Source organism: Lithobates pipiens, unplaced genomic scaffold, assembly GCF_037356315.1.
Source record: "Lithobates pipiens isolate NorthernLeopardFrog02 unplaced genomic scaffold, aLitPip1_a1.2 Scaffold_10, whole genome shotgun sequence".
Lineage (NCBI taxonomy): Eukaryota > Metazoa > Chordata > Amphibia > Anura > Ranidae > Lithobates > Lithobates pipiens.
This window is the reverse complement of record NW_027507686.1, coordinates 55,821,950-55,844,115: the sequence shown is the minus strand read 5'-3', so window position 1 is coordinate 55,844,115 and position 22,166 is coordinate 55,821,950. Positions and strand designations below refer to the sequence as shown.

Below are 22,166 nucleotides of genomic sequence, written 5' to 3'. Positions count from 1 at the left end.
CACTGCAAAGCGGAGATACTTCTGAAACTCCCTTGCGATCGGAACATGAAAGTAAGCGTCTTTCAGGTCTATGGAAATAAGCCAATCGCCTGGTTGGATCGTCTGGCGTATTGTTAGCAATGTCTCCATCTTGAACCTTTCTTTCTTTATAAATGTGTTCAGGTGTGTTAGATCGATGACCGGCCTCCAGGAACCACTCTTCTTGAGGACCATGAAAAGGGGGGAGTAAATGCCTTTGAACCTTTCCTCGGTTGGAACCCGAACGGCGGCTCCTTGGGCCAACAGGGAATCTGTATAAGATAGGAGAATTTGTCTCTTTTCTTCTGAGTGTGGCAGAACCGTCGGAACAAATCGGTGTATGGGTGGGCTGCTGAACACCCAGGAATGGCCCGTTGACACTGTTTTGATTGTCCAATAGTCTTTGACTGAGGCTGCCCAGACGTGCTGGAAAAGGAGTAACCGGGCCCCAACCCGCTCCGCCTGGACAGGCTCTATATCAAAAAGACTTGGAAGGCTCCCGTCCTCCAGATGTGGCTGACTTTGAGGCCTTCTGGCCAGAGGGCTGATTTCTCCTCCAATTTTTTCTAAATTCACGACCAGGCCTGTAGCGACGGGCATCTCTAGCGCGTTCTGGATCCGATCTATATTGAGATCTCCTCTGACCCAGGAGGTAAGAACCCCGACTTACCACCTGTAGCGCGTGAAATGGCAGAATCCAATTTATTCCCAAAAAGGGAAGATCCCTCAAAGGGAATTCTGCACCATGCCTGTTTGGAGGCAGGATCAGCAACCCAGGGACGAAGCCATAGGGCACGTTTAGCCGTAACAGAGGAGAGCATAACACGTGCTACAAGGCGAATAATATCAAGGGACGCCTCCCCCAGAAAGACCGAAGCGAGTCTCATCTCATGTAATGGTGATCTCCTGACCAATTCTTCGGACATACTGCCCAGGGTTGCACTGACTTCATCCGTCCAGGCCTCCATAGCTTTTGATAACGCTGCCAGAGCTAAGGCTGGTTTACAAGCCATACCTGCTGTTATATAAATACGTTTCAAGTCCGTATCAATCTTTCTTTCCAGGCCATCCCTGAAGGACACAGTATCTTCCAGAGGAAGTGTAACATGTCTCACTAGCCTCATCAAGGCTGCATCAATAAGAGGGGCCGACTCTAAATGTTTCACTTCATCGCTCTTAAATGGGTACATTTTTGAAATTTTCGAAAACAGGGAGTTTTTTCTCTGAACATTACTCCACTCGTCCATAATAATTTCACCAAGTTCACCCAAGAGGGGGAAGTTTGGGCGCTCCTTTTTGAGATGCTTAAAATATTTCCTCTGTTTAGAGGGAGCTTCTACAGGATCTTCCCATCTCAACGTCTCCTTGACCGCCCTGACCAACTGCGGAACTAAGGAAAAGTCAAAACCGGCACCAGGTTCCAAACTTTCAGCTTCACTGTCAGAAGAGCCGGAAACAGAGGGATTATGACGAGACGGACCGGGAACCTCTGAATCCGAGACATCAGTGGCTAGAGCCATACCGGAAGGAGGGATAAACGGATGATCAGAATCTGTTTTATTCAGTGATTCTTGAACTACTCTCCTGACCAGAGCTTCTACTTGCTGGTCCAGCTCCTCTTTCCTTCATGGCTTTTCCATAACATAGCTCGCAGAGGGATTTACCCTCTGGGACCTGAGCATTACAACCCCAGCAGGCTCTTTTCTCTGAGCGGCTGGTATGGCGGTGAGAATGACGACCAGACTCAGACCTAGACCTTTCTTTATGTTGTCTGGATGGTGACCTGGTAAGTCTAGAACTTGACATGGAATGGTGATGATGTGAATCCTTGTGTGCTGATAACTGAGGTTCAGACCTGGAAGGGCTGGAAAGAAAAAACATGCAAAACAAAGTCATCCTAATCCTAACCCAAGCAATACAGGCAGAATGAAAGGAAAAAATTCATTCCTACCTGCGGCATAAGGGTTGGCCACTGGGGGGCGGTGATACGTCCATAGCAGCAGACTCAAAAAGCTAGGAAGTAAAAATAAATACAGTGCTTACAGAGTATGAAAAGCAGAGTAGCCCCAGCTGACCATGAGAATGAGGGAGACATACCTTTGAGAAGACAGAGAGCAGACACCGGGATCACAGCAGAGCTTAAAAACATCCCAATCAGAAAGCTGTCTCTGACAGCTATTTGAATCTGCCGCCGAGTGATGACGTCATCACGCCCACCGCGCCGTCGTACGGCGCCCGCGCGTATGCGCGGCCGCCGCCATCTTGCCCCGACCGCACCTGTGCAAACCAAGCCTTGGTTTCAAACGAGACTCGGCAGCTGCGCAGAACGAAGCAGGAAGCGGCGAGATGGAACGCAGGAGCGTCCCAGCGCCATAACCAGGAAGACCACAGACAAAACGGTACAACAAACAAAAACTGCTGCCATGGATAAAATATGCATACATTACCAGTCCCGCACATCACCTGATCCGACCTGGTACTGGGAGCTTGAAGGGCTCATAGTGCATTCGGGGCATCATAAATGGGGGGGCCTCCTGCTAATAGCAAGGACGTTTGGCCACATTGCCGCTTGCCAGCCAATGGCTGGTTAGTAAGCTCTTCATGGCATCGCATCAAAATTGCCCGTGCCCACCCTGCTAATAGCTGGGTCATTGGGCTCCAGAAGAACCGCCATCCTGAGATCGTGCACAAACCAGCCGGCCTGGATCCAACTTCACAAAACCTTAGTCCTAGGAGGAGGAAAAAAAAGGAACGTGGTCTCTGACCAGAAGCAAAGATTTATGGGAGTGGAGTCCTATGAGGTAGGAGAGGCGGGGTTAACCCCATACGTAGGCTGCCATGGAGTCTGTCAGGAAAGCAGCATTGTGCCAAATTGTAAGAGTGCTCTAGTCATTAAAGGGGTAAATCTTTCTGGGGCTGAAGAGGTTAAAAAAAAAATTTTCCCCAAAAATTTTGTTTGAAAGACCACTGCACAAATACTGTGTGCCATAAAATATTACGATCACCATTTTATTCTCTAGGGCCTCTGCTAAAAAATATATAGAGAGATATAGATATATACATATACGTCTACAGTATATCTATAGATATATATAAAGTATATAGGAAATGACCATGTGCAACATAAAACATTTATAAAGGTTCATGTGAAAAAATGTTTATTACAGTGTAAATACTAATAAATAAATATATACATATAAATCAATGTATCAATAGACATTTTACAGATCCCCAACTTGAATTTAAACAGAATGTTGATTTTCACTAGGCACAGAATTAAAGTGGTTCTGAAGGCAGAAGATTTTTTTTAACATTCTGGGTGCAGCCCCCCAACGCTGCCCCCATTATACTTACCTCGATCCAGCGATGTGCTCGAGAGCAGCAGCTCTCCCAGGTCCCTCCTCATTGTTTCACACAGTAGCGGAGGCTTCCTATTGGGGGTATTCAGCGGGGGAGCCAGGACCACCAGCGGGATACCCAAAAAGTAGAGGATCAGGGCTGCTCTGTGGAAGTCAATTGCACAGAGCAGATAAGCATAACATGTTTGTTATTTTTTAAACATACAGAATTTAAAATCACTTTAAACACAGCACAAGTACACAGTACCATCTGAAGCCACTAGATGTCCTACCAATCCTTCAATATAGTAAAACAAAAACAACCTACAACAAAAAATAAAACACAAGAAGGGGAAATACAGTACAACTCTTGTTTAAAGTATACTTTGCTTTTTGTAATCCTAAACCTATAAGATTGTATATAGGAAATGTTTTTTATCCACCTGGAATGATTGCAACTGCTGCAGATTTAATTATATTTTAATATTCTTAACTAGTAGTAAATACGTTTTAAAGTGATTGTAAAGTCTTGTTTTTTTCTATAAAAATAACAAACATGTTATATCTAACCTGCTCTGTGCAATGAATTAGCACAGAGCAGCTTAGATCCTCCTCTTCTCAGGTCCCTCTTTGGTGCTCCTGGCTCCTCCCTCCTGTTGAGTGCCCCCACAGCAAGCAGCTTGCTTTGGGGGCACATGTGCCGAGTCACGGCTCCGTGTTTCTATTCAGACACAAAGCCACGACCCTGCCCCACCCCCTCTATCTAACGAATGGCTAACTGACTTTAATTGAGAGCAGCGGGAGCCAATGGTGCCACTGCTGTATCTCAGCTAATAAGGAGGGAGAGTCTCGGATGGCCGAGACACACTCGTGGACATCGCTGGACAGAGATGGGGCTAAGGTAAGTATTAGGGGGGTGAGGTGGGTTGCGGTACACAGAAGGCTTTTTATCTTAAAGTGGGGTGCCCCCTAAAAAAAAAAAAAATTAAAAGTCAGCAGCTACAAATACTGCAGCTGCTGACATTTAATAATCGGACAGTTACCTGTCCCAGGGTCCAGCGATGTGGGGGAATGAAGCCCTCCCATCGTTCCCTGCTCCGCTCGCAGCGCCGTCATTCTTACAGTGGAAACCCGGCTGTGGCTTCTTACAGTGGCACCCACTGCGCATACACTGCACAGTCATCTGGGACACGTGACAGGTCCCAGGTGACTGTGCGGCGTGAGGGGAAGTGATGTCACCAGCCCGGGCAATGAAGAAGGCAGACTACGAGGGACCCCCTAGCAACAGGCATTTAGAGGTGAGTAAAAAAAAAAAATTCAATTATTTATTTATTTGTTTTTTTAAGAATTGTAAACAATTTTTTTATTTTTTGGTGGCAACACCACTTTAATGAATAGAATGCATTAAGATAAAAAAACCTTCTGACTTAAAGTGGAGGGCCACCCTGAAAAAAAAAATACATAGAAAATTAGAAAAAAATCTGAAAAAAAAATGAAAGAATTTTTTTTTTTAACTTACCAGAAATGCCTGTTGCTAGGCACATCGTCCTAATCTGCCTCTTCCTCCTCCACGGAGATCTTCTTTCTTCTATCCTCCGTGCAGCGTCCTCTGGGTAATGGGTCGCACTGTGTTCTGGGAACTGTGTGTCCCAGAACACAGCGCGCTCCATTCACAAAGCGCTGCACGACTCGCGCATGCGCAGTAGGAAACGGGCAGTGAAGCCGCAAGGCTCCACTGCCTGTTTCCCTTAGCCAAAATGGCGCCGGGACCCGAGAGCCGAGGGACGGGTCAGCCTCGGGCGGCCGACATCGCGGGCGCCCTGGACAGGTAAGTGTGCTTATTAAAAGTCAACAGCTACAGTGTTTGCAGCTGCTGACTTTTAAATTTTTTTTTTTTTAAACCGGCCCTCCACTTTAACAACACCTTTAAGAAAACCACTCACTGACCTGTGTAGCTACAGCCACTGTGGAGTGATGCACCTCAGCTCTCCACTCACAGAAGGTATTAGGGATTTGGTAGTCTGCCAACCTTTTAATCTCTAATGTAAGCACAGAACAGGTGCATGGGATAATCCAAATATTGGGTGAATGTTGAAGCCCAAACTGAAAAAAATGTCAGTGCTGTAAACTTTGAGGGTCCCTTGCCAACGCTCCTGGCACCTCCCCCTTCTGCCACCCGAGCAGGCTCGCTCCCAAGCTGCTGCTCTGTCTATCCATTCAGACACGGAGCTGCGGCTTTGCCCGACCCCTCTCTCACCCTTATTGGCTCACTGACTTTGACTGACAGCAGCAGGCACTAATGATCTCAGGCAATTAGGAGGGAGAGTCCCCGGAGACCCGAGGTTCTCATGCATAACGCTGGATCGAGATGGGGCTCAGGTAAGTATGGGGGGGGGGTTACTGCATACAGAATGGTCTGATGTAAAAAAAAACAAAAAAAACTTCTGCCTTTAGAACCACTTTAACCGCTTCAGCCCTGAAAGATTTGACCCCCTTCCTGACCAGAGCACTTTTTGCGATTTGGCACTGTGTTGATTTAACTGACAATTGTGTGGTCGTGCGACGTGGCTCCCAGACAAAATTGACATCCTTTTTTTCCCACAAATAGAGCTTTCTTTTGGTGGTATTTGATCACCCCTGCGGTTTTTGAGCTATAAACAAAAAAAAGAGCGACAATTTTGAAAAAAAATCCATTTTTTTTACATTTTGCTATAATAAATATCCCCCAAAAATATATAAAAAACATATTTTTCCTCAGTTTAGGCCAATACGTATTCTTCATATTTTTGGTAAAAAAATGGCAATAAGCGTTTATTGATTGGTTTGCGCAAAAGGTATAGCGTTTACAAAATAGGGGATAGCTTTATGACATTTTTATTAATCATTTTTTTATTTTTTTTTGCTAGTAATGGCGGCGATCATCGATTTTTATCGTGACTGCGGCAAATTTAAAGGGACATACAGGTACGCCTAGCCGTGCCAATCTGCCGACGTACATCGTTGTGCGTCGGTTGGGAACCGGTTAAATGTCCATAGTCTGACTTTAGATTAGAGTTTCTGTCCCCAAAACCATGGGATACTGTACTATTAAATGCAAAAATACTAACATATGTTTCAGTGGAATGTTATTAGATGATGAGAAATGAGGAAGTTTTCTCTTCTCTCCAGCGAGAACACACACAACAATACAAAATGAGACTTGCTTACCCCCAAAAAATTGTTTTTTGATCAAAAAAAGGTTTAGGCCAAAGATACATTTTAAATAGCTAATTACACACATTTGCGGATGTGCCCCTGTCTAGGGAGACTCATGGAAGGTCCTGGTTATCTTCTGATATGTAATTATCCTTTACCACACTTTATCCTTCAGGTGAACAGCATCCAGGGTTTTTTAGGCTGGAATTGTTACATCGCCCACACAAGGACCACTATAATGACAATAATGACCACAATGAGGAGGTAAAGGATAAGGATGAACCTGTCCAAGACAAAAGCCACCAAATTCCACTCAGATTTTGCCTCTTCTTCTTTTTTAGAGACAATAAGATGTCTTCGAACCATGAGCAGTTCCAATAGCAATCTTTTGAGTAGTTTAATCTCTGCGCTGTCTTTGACATTTTTTGAGAGATGCTTGTTGGATTCTTTCTCTGATTCAGTGAGTGTCAGATTTTCATCTGAAGCTAAAGAAAACGTGTTAATATTAGTGGGATATTGTAGGTTTTATGCAAATTTTCCAACAATTGCATAGCCTTTACATCTCAAAACATGTTGGTATTAATCAGCCACCCACAATAAATGATTGAATGCTTGATCCCAACCTGCAACCACTTGTTGTTGACCTTTGACTTGTTTACCAACTTCGCTTCTAAATGATCCCTACTTCGTATATCTGCTACTGCAACCTGGCTTTTTCACGTCCTGGTGGGATGATCCTGAGGACTACAACCTGCCACTAGCGTATAGCAAATCCCATCTCTACCATCAGGAGCTCTGGTGAAGACTGGTTAGTGTTTAGACACTAAGGGGTGTATCTACTAAAGGCAAAACACTCAAGCGCAGTTGCTCCAGAGCTTAGTAAATGAGGTAAAGCTTCACTTTGCAAAAAATATTCAAACATGAGCAAGGAAGATGCAAAAAAAAATGCATTTTTGCTTGCACATGATTGGATGATGGAAGTCGGCAAAGCTTTTACTCATTTACTAAGCTCTGGAGCAACTGCATTTTGCACAGGCTATTCGTTCTTAGTAAATCCTCCCCTATGTGTTCGGTGAGCCTACATCATCCACCAGAGGAATAAGCTCATGTTTTTATCCTCCTGGTTTCTGGGTGAGCCTTTCCACTGCTATAGCCACTGGCCTCCAAGCATGACCCCTGATTGTGACATCGCCAGGTATATAGTACCACTTTATATAGTACCACTTTAGATCATTGAAGTGGTTGTAAACCGATTACAACCACTTTAACCTACAGGTAAGCCTTGATTAAGGCTTACCCATAGGTGCAAGAAATATCTCCCAAACCTAAAAGATTTAGGAGATATTTGCAGAAATAGCAGCACCGATGTCTACGGCGCATGCGCCGTAGACATCGGGCGCAGGTGCACTGTGCGTGCTGTTTCTAATGGCGATCATCCCCGTTAGTGACGTCATCGTGGCTCCGGCCAGTCACAGTGCCGGAGCAGTGATACCCGGAAGATACGCAGAGTCAACATGTCAGGTGAACGAGCATCACTTTGGGGGCTTCGATCCCAGGTGAGTAATTTCGTATTGAGCTAGTATGCTATGCACACTAGCTCATTATGCCTTTGTCCTGCAGGGTGTTTTTTTTTTTTTTTAAGAGAGGGTTTACTTCCTCTTTAAGACCCCAATTAATTCACCACATAACTAAGAATATCTTTTCCTCCTCTCCCTAAACATCCAAGGACACCACTACAGCAGTCTAAACAGTGACCCAGGATTGATTGTGTGGTTACAAACAAATCACAATTTTTCTTAATTTACAAAGCTCTAACACAAGATATGGACTCTAATTTTAGCCATGTGACTGGCATTTCCAAATCTTTTTGTACTCGCCAAAAAAAAGGAATTGCCCATTTTAAAAATAAGTATCCTGATCCAGGTGTGTCAGCTTTTTTGACCTGTGCCTACTGCCAGTAATTTTTACAAAGTTTTGAGGATTTTGTTAAAAGTCCTGAAAACTTTGCTGTCACTCTACATAAAGTTTATTCCTAACATAAGCAATAATAAAATGAAATGCCTTTACCTTTGTTACTGCTCCCAACAATAATGGAGTCCAAATCCTTCTTTATATTAATTCTAAGGACAAACGCCAGTCGTTTCAGAACCCAGAGCTTTACAAATTCTGGTACATCAGGCCGCACAGAAGAAAGGTGCAACATGTATGATATGAAGATAGAGTCAATAATACTAATGATCATAATGAGCAGACATATCATACAGAAAACACCTGAAAAAAGGACAAAGAAAATATATTTATTTATTTAGTCAATTTTGTTTTTAAAATTCAAAGTGGTTCTAAAGGCAGAAGACTTCTTACCTTAATGCATTTTCTGCATTAAAGTGGTTGCATAATCTATTTTTTAACTTTTACCTACAGGTAAGCCTATAATAAGGATTATCTGTAGGTAAAAAAAAAAAATCCTAAACCTGTATGGTTTAGGGGATATTCCACCTTGCAAGGAGCCACTGACTACAGCGGCGCATGCGCACAGGGGATTATCGGCTGGACACCGGACCTTGCTGGAAAGAAGTTTCCAGCCCACATGCGCGGGAGTGACGACATCGTGGCTCCAGCCACTCACAGTGTTGGAGCCGCAATACCCGGAAGACACGCGGAGGCAACATGTCATCTCTCAAGGCATGGACCAGGTGAGATACCGACGCCTTGTTCTAAGGTAAGTATTTCATAAAGAGCTAGTATGCAGTGCATTCTAGCTCATTATGCCTTTTGCCTTACAGGGGTATTAAAAAAAAAAAAAAAAAGTGTCAGCGGGTATACAATAGTTTTAAGGTAAAAAAAACATTCTGTGTGCAGTTCCAACCCCCCCCCCCCCCCCCCTGTTAAATCACTACAGGAAGTTATCAGTTCACTGGACATTTGGCAGATCAATGGCTATACTGTATTTTCAGCATTAAAAATAAATGGAGAATTGTGCTTGTATTGCTGAGATTAACTAAATAGCTTTTTTTTTTGCTCAGACATACACTTCAGCTTTGCCCCAAGCTGGAACACGGACACAACCCCAATCTAGGATACAATGCCGGCACCTCAGAGTTGTGTGTACTGTGGGGGTTGGACATGTCTATGCTCCACCGCAAAGTGTGTACTGCGGAAGTTGGACATAGACATGTAGGTTTAACATTTTGTTAAGAATTTTTGAATTGAAAAACTATACATTATCCCATAAAAGGGAGACTGATCTTGTATTTGCCCATTCTTGCTTCTTTTTGTATCCAACATGATATAAGATATCCATATAGTCTTTATTAGTTTTAAAACAAATGGAGTGTAAACAAGTAGTCAATTATGTAATGAGAATTCATAAAGAAAATGAGAAGACATGTTATACAATTACCCATTTACTTATGTCTTTGTCAGACGTACCCAGTATAGGTGGATTGTCTGTGTTGGGCAAGAAATCATTTAGAATCAATAGAAGCACAGAGAAGCCAAGCACAATTGTTATCTTAAATCCTAGGCGCTCTCCACCCTCCATGGGAATAAACATACTTGATACATCTACCACCACAAGCAAACAGGCCGGTATAATGAGATTGATGACATATAGAATGGGAGCTCTCCTTATAAGGACCTGCAAACAGAAAATCAAATATTCACTAAATGTGAAGAAACAGTAATAGCTGATGGTAATATAAGGTTAACAATGGTAAAGTCAAAAGCAGTGTACGTTTTCTTACTATGCTGCCTGCTTAAGAACTACACCTTACAAAAAATGGCAACATTTCAAGATACAAGCATCCCATTTTCTCCAATGCAAAGGTAGGCTGGAGTCAGTATTGTAGGAACAAGATGACACAGATTATCACTAAATTGGCCTAAGGGTGACCCTAAAACCTTTAAAAGAGATGTACATGGTTTATTTTTTTAAGAATCATGCTTACCTAGCTTGATGCAACATCGGTCCAGTGCTGCATCTGTCCCCCACTGGCTCTAAAGCCCCGTACACACGAGCGGACTTTTCAACAACCAAAGTCCAACGGACTGAGTCCGTCAGACTATTCGATCGTGTGTGGGCTGCAACGGACTTTTGACTCGCCAAAGTCCGAAGGACTTTAGAATATGGAACATGCTTCAAATTTTTCCGAAGGAACTCCGCCGGACCCGGTCCCTTCGAAAAATTTGCTCGGGTGTATGCTATTCCGACGGACTAAAACCGACGCTAGGGCAGCTATTGGCTACTGGCTATGAACTTCCTTATTCGAATCCAGTCGTACGTCATCACGTTCGAATCCGTCGGAGTTTAGTGTGATTGTGTGTGGCCAAGTCCGCTCAGCCGAAAAGTCCGTCAGAACTCCGTCGGAACTCCGGCAGAACTCCGGCAGAACTCCGACGGAACTCCTTCGGAAGTCTGTCGGACATAACTCCTCTCGTGTGTACGGGGCTTTAGACCGAGAACCGAGCAATCAAACACCACCGATCACTCAGGTCTCAGAGCTCTGTGAGCAGAGAGCTGGTTACTGGCAGTCACCGCTGTCTGCTCTGCTCCTCCCCTCCATGCTCACTGGAGCGCTGGGCTGTGAAATGGGTGGGAGCAGCTGGCTTAGGCTCTCAGTAGCTTGCTGAGAGGCTGAACAAGGTGCCGGTCCAGGGTTGTGGGAGGATTCCGACCATATTGTTCTATATTTCCCCAGTCTGTACTGGCTCTGTGATGTCAAACGACAACTGAAAACGGGTCACAGGAGTGCAGAACAAGCTGCACTCCTGTGATCCACAGGGGAAGTACTGCCAAATGAGCTTCTTTAAAGCTAAACTCTGGGGAAAATCCAAAGTGCCTTCCCTTCCCCTTGGGGTTAAATGTTTGTTTTTGTCTATAGGAACAATAAAAAACAGTTTTACTTAAAGAGGAACTAGACTCTCCCATCCGTTACAGTCAAGGAAGCTGCCACCTTAGCCTCTTTTTGATCTGCATGTTACCATGCTGCTGCACATAAGATCAGCTATGATGACATCAGCCATTTGATGGCTTAACAGTTTGGTTGACAGCTAACATAAGCACACTTGTAGACAGGCCCCAATCGTAACTGAATCACCCACATGCTCTCCTCCAGGGACTGCCTATACCAGGGCTTGTTCAGGCCTAGTAGGAGTGTCTATCATGGAGGTAGCAAAGAAAATATTAAGTCCTTATACAGTCTCTCTGTTGAACTCTTTGCACTAAGCTCCACCCCAAGCTCATATATGATCCTGCCAGGAAGGATATGAAATCATTCCCTTTCCTGAAAAGATTGTTCAATTAAGCTTTGCCCAAAAAAAAAAAAACTGGAAGATGATTGATTTCTATGAAAAGCTGCTACAGATTTTGTACTCTCCAGTTTTAGTAAATCAACCCTTTTGAGACCCATATCAAAATATTCTATCAACAACATGTACATATACAGTATACGGTATAATATACACTATTTTACCAAAGGTATTGGGATGCCTGCCTTTACATGCACATGAACAAAGCAAGGTTCATAAAGCCACATTTGAGCAAGTTTAGGATGGAAGAACTAGACTGGCCTCACAAAGTTCTGACCTCAACCCGATAGAACAACTTTGGAATGAATTAGAGCGGAGACTGTGAGCCAGGCCTTCTTGTCCAACATCTGTGCCTGACCTCACAAATGCGCTACTGGAAGAATAGTCATAAATTCCCATAGACACACTCCTAAACTTTGTGGACAGCCTTCCCAGTTATAGCTGCAACGGGTGGGCAAACTCAATATTGTACCCTACAGACTAAGATTGGGATACCATTAAAGTTCATGTGTGTGCAAAGGCAGGCATCTCAACGCTTTTGGTAATAGAGCGTGTGTATGTATGTATATATATATATATATATATATATATATATATATATATATATATATATATACAGTATCTCACAAAAGTGAGTACACCCCTAACATTTTTGTAAATATTTTACTATATCTTTTCATGTGACAACACTGAAGAAATGACACTTTGCTACAATATAAAGTAGTGGGTGTACAGTTTGTATAACAGTGTAAATTTGCTGTTCCCTCGAAATAACTCAACACACAGCCATTAACGTCTAAACCACTGGCAACAAAAGTGAGTACAGCCCTAAGTTAAAACGTCCAATTTGGGACCAATTAGCCATTTTTCCTTCCATGAATGGCTGTGTGTTGAGTTATTTTGAGGGGACAGCAAATTTACACTGTTAGGCCCCTTTCACACAGGGCGGATCAGTAATGATCCGCCCCTTGAAGATCCGCTCGCTCAGCGGGGATCGCTCCGTTGTCCCCACTGAGCCGGCGGTGGACAGGGCGGTCTCCGCACACTGTGCAGGGACCGCCCTGTCAGCTCTCCATTCTCCTCTATGGGGATCGGATGAGCACGGCCCGTCTGCCGTGTTCATCCAATCCGCTCTGCAGACGGATAGAAAAATAGGATTTTCCTCCGTCTGCAGAATCGGACTGTAGCAGAGGCGGACAATAGCGGGTGTCTGCGGATGTTCATCCGCAGACACCCGCTATCCCATAGGGATGCATGTATGTCCGTATTTCATCCGCAAACGGATGGATGAAATACAGACATACTGTCCGCATGTGTGAAAGGGGCCTTATACAAGCTGCACACTCACTACTTTACATTGTAGCAAAGTGTCATTTCTTCAGTGTTGACACATGAAAAGATATATGAAAAGATATAATAAAATATTTACAAAAATGTGAGGGGTGCACTCGCTTCTGTGAGATACTATATATATATATATAATATATAAAAAGCCATACTATATATATAAAATATATAAAAAGCCATTTGCTATGGTGCTTTTTTTTTTTTTTTAAATACTACAGTTATAACAAGTAAGAATATGTAAGTGAGGTCAATCACTAGATTTACAATAAATAAGTTAGGTTGGTGTTACCTGATAAATGACTTTACTCCATTCCTCCCCATATTTAGAAACATTTAAATGCATAACATCTACTTGTGTGAGATCCCATTCTGACTTTGAAAATTGTTCTTTTGACAATTGAGTTATTTTTTCAGCATTAGAAATGGGAATCAACTGCACATCAATACCTGAGGGAAGAGAAGACATATAACCAAACTAAATTATATGCTTTCAACTATATATAGGTGATCATGTAAAGTGCACTTCCACCATATAAACATAGGCAGAGAAATACGGTATATCTGAAACATTTGGATTGATTCCCATCTACATGCCATACTGCCAAAAGACTGCCAAAAGGCTGCCATTTTGTTCTTATCTTCCACTTTACGTTTTTTTTATTGAGTGTGTGTGTTTATATTTTCCCCTTTTGCGGGGGGGAAAAAATAGCATAAAAAAATATAGCATATGCAATTTTCTACACAAGACATTGTAATTTGATTTTATTACACATGACCTTTCTTTTTCAATCTGCAGTGCTGTAATTTTACATAAAATTCAATGCAATATGGCAACCTTTAGGCATTCTGTAAACCGTTGGTGTACAGAACTTGCCCAGAAATGTAATTTCCTACTTGTGTGATTTTATAAGAAAGGCACAACGAGTACCAGTACATCCTATCTAATCACTCACTCATGCACGCTCTCAGGAACGGGCAGATGCAGGATCTGTGACTGCTCTGTCCTCTGTACACAACAGATCACAGATCAGGGTACAAGGCAGCTGTGATTGGCCCTGTACCATGTGATTGCTGTGGCCAGTCACAGCAATTACAGTCAGCAATTGTAACAACGGCTGTCATTCATGACATCATTGTTTACTACTGTCATCTCTGTGATTAGTCACAGCAATCACATGGCACAGGGGCAATCACAACATCCCTATACCATGTGATGGATGTAGCCAATCACAGTAGAAAACAATGGCATCATGAACTATGCCAAACACAGATGAAATGATTGCTTATACATTAATGCCAAACAAAGACAGAAATGATTGTGCTGATCATGTACAATGTCTACTCTGATATGACGGTATGTCTGCGCCACCAAACATTGTCTCTGATCAGCAGTACCAGACAAGTGCTGCCAGTCAGTATCTCTAATCACCATTGCACAGTCAGTGTTCCTGATCACAGCCAGACCAGTCCTAGTGAGGACATTCTCCCTTAATATCGCATGTAATCCTGAAATTTCCAATTCACTATACCGTTCCGTGGTATTTACCGCAAAGAGCTCAAAACTGTCAGTAAATACCGCATTAAAATGGGGTTAAAGTCAATTCACAGAAGGAAATAAATAATGAAATGCATACGGTAATTAAGCAGTGGTCCAGGCATCGCTGATCACCACCATTACTAATAAAAACAATTTTAAAAAGTAAAAAGTCCCTAAATCTATCCCATAGTTTTTGGACGTTATAACTTGCGCAAACCAATTTAATATACGCTTATTGGGATTTTTTTTTACTAAAAATATGTAGCAAAAATATGTAGCAGAATACATATTGGCCTAAATGAATGAAGAAATTTGATTTTTAATTTTTTATTATTGGGAATGTTTTATAGCAGAAAATTAAAAATATTGTTACTAAAATATCTGGGACTTAGATATAGATAAGATAGGTAGTCCGTAGGGATGAGAGGAACACCCCCCCCAGAACCAGAACATGCGAATAGACAAAAAATGTGTGCGAACACTGTTAACGTTTACGAATGTGAAAAATCAAAAGTACTCATTTTAAAGGCTTATATGCAAGTTATTGCCATGCAAAGTGTATGGGGATCTGGGTACTGCTCCAGGGGACATGTATCAATGCAAAAAAAAGTTTGTAAAACAGATTTTTTCTGTTTTTTCAGGAGCAGTGATTTTAATGCTTGAAGTGAAACAATAAAAATTTAATATTCCTTTAAATATCGTGCCTGGGGGTCCCCTTAGTCTGCCTGTAAAGTATCGCATCTCTCCCATGTTTATAACAGTACCACAGAAAAATACAATTTCTAAAGGAAAAAGTTACATTTAAAATTGCTTGTGGCTGTAAGCTATTGCCGAATCCTGGCAATATACATAAATAAACATTGCAAAAAACGGAGTGGCCCCCCCCAGTCCATTACCAGGCCCTTCAGGTCTGATATGAATATTAAGGGGAACTCTACATCAAAATAAAAAAAAATGGTGTGGGGTCTCCCCCAAAATCCATACCAGACCCTTATCCGAGCATGCAACCTGGCAGGCTGCAGGAAAAGGGGGGACAAGAGAGCGCCACTCCTTCCTGAACCATACCAGGCCACATGCCCTCAACATGGGGAGGGTGCTTTGGGGTCCGGGGGGGGAGAGTTTTTGAGAATTCCTTTATAAAAAAAAGTGTCCAGCGATGTAAATCCATTGTCAATCATGGTCCGATGGTCCCAAAGAAAAAAAACTGAAAAACTCTGCCTCCATGGGAGGCGTCCCACGACTGCCAGCTTTTCGCTTTGACAGCTTTTATATAGCCAAGGGTGGGCCACCCGATGACGTAAACAGGCGACCTCTCCCCCTCTGACATCAAGTGCCGTGATTGAAGATGGATGGAAAAAATGGGACACTTTTTTTTTAATAAAGGGATTGTCAAAAACTGTGTCTTGTCGTTTTTACTTTTTTGACACTTTTTTGGTGAATGGGTAGGGGTACAGTGTACCCCTACCCATTCACATAGGGGGAGTCGGAATCCAGATTCCGATAAGCCCACACTGCCCGTTGGTTGTGGGGATGAGGTCCTTGCCCTATCAACATTGGGACAAGGTGCTTTGGGGGGTACAAGGTGCCATATTGAGGGCATGTGGCCTGGTACGGTTTAGGAGGGGGGGGCTCTCTCATCCCACCCCCTTTTCCTGCGGCCTGCCAGGTTGCATGCACGGATAAGGGTCTGGTATGGATTTTGGGGGGGACCCCACGCCATTTTTTTTATTTTAGAGCGGGGTTCCCCCTCAAAATCTATGCCAGACCTGAAGGGCCTGGTATGAATTTTGAGGGGCCACACCATTTTATTTTACATTTTGGCACAGGGTTCCCCCTAAAATCCATACCAGATCTGAAGGGTCTACATATATCAAATACTGTACACTGCCTGCACTGACTGAATATAGAGTCTACACTAAATATCTAGTCTATGCTAAATGCAGAGTATTTGTATGCATTCCAGGCCAGTCAAATTTCCTGCAAACGCCCCATATGTTCGGTTTGTTTCAGAACAAACACCCGATGTTCGAGTCGAAAGCACGTTCCACTTGAACCACGGGCTCATCCCTAGTACTCAGTACATCAGGACTGATCAATTTTCAAATATACTGTATATACCATAGTTTGCAGACTCTATAACTATCACACAGACTAAATAATATACACTGGTTTAAGTTATTTTTACCCAAGACATGTAACAATATAGCAGAATACATTTTGGTCTAGATTTATGAAGGAAGATTATTTGCTAAATTTTATAAGAAAAACATGTTTTTTTCAAAAGTTTTTGTATTTTTTTCATTTATATTGCCAAAAAAACGTAAAAACAAAACAAAACCAGTTGCGGTCAAATACCATCAAAAGAAAGCTTTATCTGTCTAAAAAAATAAAATTAGATAAACTTCATGTGGGCATGGTGTTGCAAGACTGAGTAATGCCGTGTACACATGACCAGACTTTTCGACGGACTTGGTCCGGTGGACAATCCAACGGACTTTGCAGCTGTGGTCTGCCGGACTTTCAAACGAACGGACTTGGCCACACACGATCACTCCAAAAGTCCGACGGATTTGAACGTGATGACGTAAAGAAGTTCATAGCCAGTAGCCAATAGCTGCCCTAGCATTGGTTTTAGTCCGTTGGACTAGCACACAGACAAACGGATTGTCCGCTAAAAGCCGAGTGCGGCGGACAAATTTGAAGCCAGTCTTATTTCTAGGTCCGCTGGACTTTTAGGAAGAACAATTCCGCTGGAGCCCACACACGATCGAATTGTCCGAGGGACTCTGGTCCACCGGACCAAGTCCGCCAGAAAGTCTGATTGCGTGTACGCGGCATAATTATCATCCAAAGTATAACAGCGCTGAAAAATGACCTGGAATGTAAGCAGGTGAAACAGTCCAGACTTGAAGTGGTTAAAAGCAGAAACAGGTAGGAATCTAAAGCAAAGTTTATTAAAATCTAAAGTGGAGTTACTCTTTAAGTAAGCCATACATGGTAAAGGCTATATCAGTAAGCCAAGATAGTTTATAAAACATAAAACGTTTACAATTTTGTATTCATTTTGGATACAGCAGTGAGAGGTTAGAACTCCTATTAAAGGTGAAGTAGGGCCAAAGCTCTTAGCTCACTTAGTTATGCACTCCTGTGACCCCTATTCAGCTGACAGCAGGTTTAAGTCTGCTGTCGGCTGACATCACTCAGCCACTCCAGACTAAGGATGGCTTCTGACTTTAATGTTGGGATCCACTGAGATGCCTGGGAGCCAGCCACTTCCCCCCCCCCCCCCCCCGCACAGCCCAACTGGAGGGGCAGACCACAGAGCTGGTGACTGACAAGTCACTGGCTCTCTGCAAACTGAAGACCAAAAACTGAGCAATCAGAGGTCTTTGATTGTTCAGTTCTCAGTCTAATGCCCCGTACACACGAGTGGAAATTCCAGCAGCAAAAGTCCGATGTGAGCTTTTGGTTTGAAACTCTGACCAAGTGTATGCGCCATCGGATTTTTGCTGGCGGAATTCCCACCAGCAAAAGATCGAGAGCAGGTTTTTTTCGGTCGGAAAAGGTTCCGATCAGAAATTCCGATCGTCTGTACCAATTTCCGACACGAAAAATTCCTACGCATGCTCGGAAACAATTTGACGCATGCTGAGAAGCATTGAACTTAATTTTCTCGGCTCCTCGTAGTGTTGTACGTCACTGCGTTCTTGACAGTCGAAAGTTCAGAGAACTTTTGTGTCACAGTGTGTATGCAAGCCAAGCTTGAATGGAATTCGGTTGAAAAAAACATCCAATATTTTACAGACGGAAATTCCGCTCATGTGTACGGGGCATTGGAGGTGGCGGGGGACAGATGCAGCATCCACCTAGGTGAGTATGACTGTTTTTTAATCCCACACTTTTAAGTATTATTGTTTACTATGCCCCATTGTGGAGATTCTTTATTAGCCCTTGTACACATGGTAGGAAATTCCGATGGAAAATGTCCGATCGGACCGTGTTGTCGGATAATCCGACCGTGTGTGGGCTCCATCGGACTTTTTCCATCGGAATGTCCGACCAACAAAGTTTGAGAGCTGGATATAAAATTTTCCGACAACATGATCCGATCGGACCTTGTCCGATCATGTGTAGAGAATTCCGATCGGACAAAGTGCCACGCATGCTCAGATCAAATTACAAGACCAAAGCTATTGGCTACTAGCCTTAACGTAGTCCTGTCGTAATGATCAAATGTCATCACGTTCTGAACAATCACATTTTCCGACAACTTTGTCTTACCGTGTGTATGCAACACCAGTTTCGGACAAAATCCGTCAGAAAAAATCAGACGGATTTTGTTGTCGGAATGTCCAACTGTGGGTACAAGGGCTTAGTCCTAGTGACTATTGCCACTAGGACTAAAAGTCAGGAAAATCCACTTTCTGGGGTTGTTACCAGAACAAAAATAAAGATCTTCTAAGGACAAACTTACATAAGTGAGAGCTGTTGTACCTCATTTTAGAGAGATTTGTTTCTTGCTTCCTATTTCATCTACAGAACAGGAATTATGTTTTTGTTTAGTTTTTTTTTAATGGGGCAAAAAACGCCTGATTGTATCATTCATTACTCTATTCAAAATGAAAACAAACATTTTGGCTTTAGATATAATTGAAATACATGCTAATTTTATGAAAAACAAACAAAAAAAAAGTACAATATTTAAAGAGCCAGGGATATATATTTAAAAACAGTATACCCAATATGTACATTAACCAGTTGCAACAAGAATGCCATAGTAACACAGATTCCTTCTGAAGCACTCCTCATTTGTAAGCTAGAAAAATTGCCCTATTCACTTACATGTATAGATCAGTGGTCACCAACCTTTCAGACCTTATGGACCACAATTAAAACCAATATAACCAATAACCAATAACCACAATTATAACCAATATAAAACCACAATTTTGAATCCTGCGGACCACTAACATGAATTTTAAATGCCTTATACACACAACGCTCTGGATTTTTCTGCCCCCCACCCCTGGATAACATTGCTGTCTTATAAACCCCATGCTCCGGATCTCTGCCCCCCTCCTATACACTCTACATCATGCTGCTGTTTTACACAGACTCATCACTGGATCTCACCTCCTTATCTAGCCATGTGACCAAGCTTCATACTCCATCCCACAGTCCCCTCTTTATTCATCTCCTACTCTGTGCACTACTCTCAGCGCCTCCTTCTGAGTTCACAGAAGCCTGAACTACAGAAGAGGCATTGGGTATCAATGCGCGCTGACAGTATTGACTGTGTGCCTGCATTGAGAACAACACTGGAAACAACATATTATTATTATACAGGACTTATATAGCGCCGACAGTTTACGCAGCGTTTTACAACATTAGGGCAGACAGTACAATGCAATACAATTCAAGACAGGGGGAATCAGCGGGCCCTGCTCGTTAGAGCTTACAATCTAGGAGGGAGGGTCAAGTTATACAAAAGGGTAATAGCTGTGGGGGCTTCTCTGAAGAGGAAAGTTTTCAGGGATCGGCTAAAAGTGGATACATTTGGAGACATTCTGACAGATTGGGGTAGTGAATTCCAGAGGATGGGCGAGGCTCGGGAGAAGTCCTGGAGGCAGATATGGGAGGAGGTGATGAGGAAGCTAGAGAGCAGGAGGTCTTGGGAGGAACGAAGTGGGCGATTAGGTTGGTATTTTGAGACTAGGCTAGTGATGTAGCTGGGGGCAGAGTTGTGGATGGCTTTGTAAGTAAGTGTTAGCATTTTGAATTTAATTTGTTGGGCAAGTGGCAGCCAATGGAGGGATTGGCAGAGAGGGGTAGCAGACACTGTGTGGTTTGTAAGGTGGATGAGTCTAGCAGCAGCATTCATGAGGGACTGAAGGGGAGATAGTCTATTTAAAGGCAAGCCAAAGAGGAGGGAGTTGCAGTAGTCAAGGCGAGAGATAACCAGGGAGTGAATCAGCAGCTTTGTGGTTTCATTGGTTAGAAAGGGACGTAGTTAAGAGATGTTGCGGAGGTTGAGGCGGCAAGCTTTGGAAGTTGATTGGATGTGGAGCTGAAAGGAGAGTTCAGAGTCCAAGATAACACCTAGCACCCTGACATGAGGGGATGGGTGGATGGTTATGCCATTGCTCTTGACAGAGAAGTCAGGGGAAGAGGCACGTGGGGGAGGAAATATTATAAGTTTGGTTTTGGACAAGTTGAGTTTGAGGAAGTGTTGTGACATCCATACAGATATGTCTGTTAGTAAGTTAGCATTGCGTGAGGAGACTGATGGAGTGAGTTGAGGGGTGGAGAGATAGATTTGTGTGTCGTCAGCGTAGAAATGATATTGAAAGCTGTGAGTGGCTATCAGCTGACCCAGGGAAGAAGTGTAGATTGAAACTAAAAGAGGTCCAAGAACAGAACCTTGGGGGACTCCGACAGAGAAGAGAAGAGGAGTGGAGGAAGTAGAATTGTAAGTGACACTGAGGGTGCGTTGGGATAGGTAGGATGAGAGCCACTGAAGAGCACGGTCACGGGGACCAAGGGAGTAAAGTTTTTTTTTTGAGGAGGGGTTGGTCAACCGTGTCAAAGGCAGCTGAAAGGTCCAGAAGTAGGAGTACAGAACACTGTCCGTTGGTTTTTGCAGATCATGGTGATCATGATATACATATAGATCATGATATACATATATATCATGGTGGTGGCAGCGGCCTCCCATTCCCCTGCTCTCCATGGGTCATCACGCGCAGGGCCAGATTAACAGCATCATGGGCCTGGTGCTGAGGATTTTGGTGGGCCTTTTTTACGGAAACAAAATGAAAATGCAAAAATGTTTTGCTAAAACAAATTAAATATACTTTCACCAGTAATATCGGCCGTGCAGCCTTTGAGCAGCAGGAACACCCCCAATACCACCTGCTATGCGGTCTCTCAACAGCAGCAACATAGGAGACCACATTTCCAAACTGCCATTCAGGGAGATCCCCCCCTTCCCAAAAAAAAAAAAAGAGGGGGGATGTAGTCTCGGGTTGATGGGGAAATAGGTGGCGGGGGGTGATTTTTCAGGCAAATGGCACTTAGCACTTAAAATCATCCTGACGCTATGCTTGATATGGCATCGGGATGATCAAATTCCATTATTTCTATTACTACATTGTAATATATAGTGAAATAGTTCAACTCACCATGATGTATTATCAGTGGGAACCTGAGCTTGTCACTTCCCACCAGATGCAGTGTGTCGCTTGCCACCATTGCCTGCTGCCAGATGCCACCTGCAGCCTGCCACCAGATACAGTGTGCCACTTGCCACCAGATACAATGTGCCACTTGCCATCAGCATGCCACCAGATACAGTGTGCCACTTGCCACCAGCAGCCTGTCACCAGATACAGTGTGCCACTGGCAGCCTGCCACCAGATACAGTG

The 22,166-nt window shown here is 43.3% G+C and overlaps 1 protein-coding gene across 1 annotated transcript in view; it reads right to left on the bottom strand.

Annotated features, from left to right (window-relative positions):
* Positions 1-6,464: 6,464 nt before the first annotated feature.
* The window catches only part of LOC143930725 (5-hydroxytryptamine receptor 3A-like), a 77,362-nt gene continuing 61,660 nt past the window's right edge, over positions 6,465-22,166 (bottom strand). Inside the window, exons 6-9 of the mRNA XM_077455279.1 lie at positions 13,495-13,652; positions 9,981-10,188; positions 8,619-8,822; positions 6,465-7,036 (exon numbers count right to left, since the gene is read on the bottom strand). Of these exons, the coding sequence (XP_077311405.1) occupies positions 6,762-7,036; positions 8,619-8,822; positions 9,981-10,188; positions 13,495-13,652 (845 nt within the window). The 3' untranslated portion in view covers positions 6,465-6,761. The remainder of the gene's footprint in view (positions 7,037-8,618; positions 8,823-9,980; positions 10,189-13,494; positions 13,653-22,166) is intronic.